The sequence below is a fragment of the Penaeus vannamei genome, chromosome 2 (assembly GCF_042767895.1).
Source record: "Penaeus vannamei isolate JL-2024 chromosome 2, ASM4276789v1, whole genome shotgun sequence".
In the NCBI taxonomy this organism is placed as follows: Eukaryota; Metazoa; Arthropoda; class Malacostraca; order Decapoda; family Penaeidae; genus Penaeus; species Penaeus vannamei.
In genome coordinates this window covers 42,211,992-42,214,117 of record NC_091550.1, presented here as the reverse complement: position 1 = coordinate 42,214,117, position 2,126 = coordinate 42,211,992, and the positions used below count along the sequence as shown (strand labels likewise).

The 2,126-nt window shown below is 53.4% G+C and overlaps 1 protein-coding gene across 1 annotated transcript in view; it reads left to right on the top strand.

Moving 5' to 3' along the window:
• Window positions 1–69: 69 nt before the first annotated feature.
• The window catches only part of nau (myogenic-determination protein nautilus), a gene marked incomplete in the record, with an annotated part of 59,260 nt that continues 57,203 nt past the window's right edge, over window positions 70–2,126 (top strand). The window contains 1 exon segment of the mRNA XM_070133271.1: window positions 70–2,082. Coding sequence (XP_069989372.1) covers window positions 1,651–2,082 — 432 coding nt within the window.

Sequence of the window (2,126 nt, the reverse complement as noted above, 5' to 3'; positions counted from 1 at the left end):
GTGATGAGGGCACTCGTTGGAACCTCTTGGGCTCGCGTGGCACGGGTGCCTCGTCAGCTGACCCGCCGTTAGTGTCGGTTTTGGCCAGGTCGTCGTAAGTACTGGCATGACGACCCTCCTCGTGTGACCTGTGGTGTGACCTTGTTCGACCCCATTCGTGTGATATTCTGAAATTCGGCGATTGATTGACCAAGGAACGATAAAAGCGACAAGAATAATTATCGTTCTGATCAATATCTTTTCCATTATCGACGACGAGATCCGTTTATCCGAACAGTTCGAAATTCGGTTATCGACGACCGCATATCCGTTTTTTGTTCTCGCTTTCTAGAGATTGTTTATATTTCACGAATTCGTCCGAACAATGACACGATGTTCGAGCGAAGAACGCCCTCTGTGAGTGATGATGGAAGGAGACATAGCGAGAAAATTTACGAAGGTCAAGCGAACATGACCTAGTTTTTGGTCAATTCCCTGGCCCGTTATTTCCTTGCTCTCTCTCTCCTTCCCTTCCTTTTTTTCCCTTTTCTCTTTTTTTTCATCTCTCTTACCATTCGAAAACAAGTCATCATTGTGGATTGATATTCTCTCTCAAAAACTGACAAGAATGACGAAGGTGGTGATCCAATAAAGGAGAGAGAGAGAGAGAGAGAGAGAGAGAGAGAGAGAGAGAGAGAGAGAGAGAGAGAGAGAGAGAGAGAGAGGCAGGTGGCCAAGGTAGATGACCGGAGACTAAGGCTCTCACAAAGAAAGAAGAAAAACAGAAAAGGGGGATAGAAAAGAGAGAAAGATAACGGGCGAGAGTAAACGGCGGAAGAAGAGGAGAAGAAAAGAACAAGCGAGAGAGTCTTCAGAGGAGGAAAGGAAGGAAGAATAAGAACAAGAAAGAGAAGGAGGCGCTGTTCCTAAGGTGCCAGAAGAAGAGGAATAAAAAGAAAGGAAGGAAAAAGGAAGAAGAAAGAAGGAGTCTAGGAGGAGAGCGCGAAGGAAGGAAGAAGGAAAAAGAAAGAAAGAAGGAGGAGAGCGCGAAGGAAGAAGGAGGAGAGGGCGTAGGAAGGAAGGAGGAAGAGAGCGCAAAGGAAGGAAGAAGGAAAAAGAAAGAAAGCAGGAGGAGAGCGCGAAGGAAGAAGGAGGAGAGCGCGAAGGAAGAAGGAGGAGAGCGCGAAAGAAGCAAGAAGGAAAGAGGAGGAGAGCGCGAAGGAAGGAAGGAGGAGGAGAGCGCGAAGGAAGAAGGAGGTGGAGAACGCAAAGGAAGGAAGAAGGAAAAAGAAAGAAGGAGGAGGAGAGCACGAAGGAAGGAAGAAGGAAGGAGGAGAGCGCAAAGGAAGGAAACAGGAAGGAGGAGAGCGCGAAGGAAGGAAGAAGGAAGGAGAGCGCAAAGGAAGGAAGAAGGAAGGAGGAGGAGAGCGCAAAGGAAGGAAACAGGAAGGAGGAGAGCGCGAAGGAAGGAAGAAGGAAGGAGAGCGCAAAGGAAGGAAACAGGAAGGAGGAGAGCGCGAAGGAAGGAAGGAGGAGAGCGCGAAGGAAGGAAACAGGAAGGAGGAGAGCGCGAAGGAAGGAAGAAGGAAGGAGAGCGCAAAGGAAGGAAGGAGGAGGAGGAGAGCGCGAGGAGAGCGCCGGCCGTCCCGCGGGAGCCACGGGCGGCGCACCATGATGCCGGAACTTCGCTCGTGTCGCTACGAGACCCGCTACTCGGGCAGCCTCTCGCCCGACGCCCGCCCGCACTCCGTCTCGCCCAGCTACCCCGCCCACACGCACGCCCACTCCCACGCCCACCACTACTCGCCCTCGCACGACCATGCCCGCCCGTCGTCCGCCGACCTGGCCGCCCCCTTCCTGACGCAGCAGCACGCCCACCACGCCCACCACTCGGACAAGTACGACATCAAGTGCGAGGACGACTTCCTGGACGACGAGGACGACCCGCACGTGCCGCACGTCCTGGCGCCGGCCTCGCATGCCCCCGGACACGCCCACGCCCGCACGTGCTTGCTGTGGGCGTGCAAGGCGTGCAAGCGGAAGAGCGTGGCGGTCGACCGGCGGAAAGCGGCCACCATGAGGGAGCGACGGAGGCTAAGAAAGGTAAATAAATTAGATAAATAGGTAGATAAAAAATGAGAAAGGAA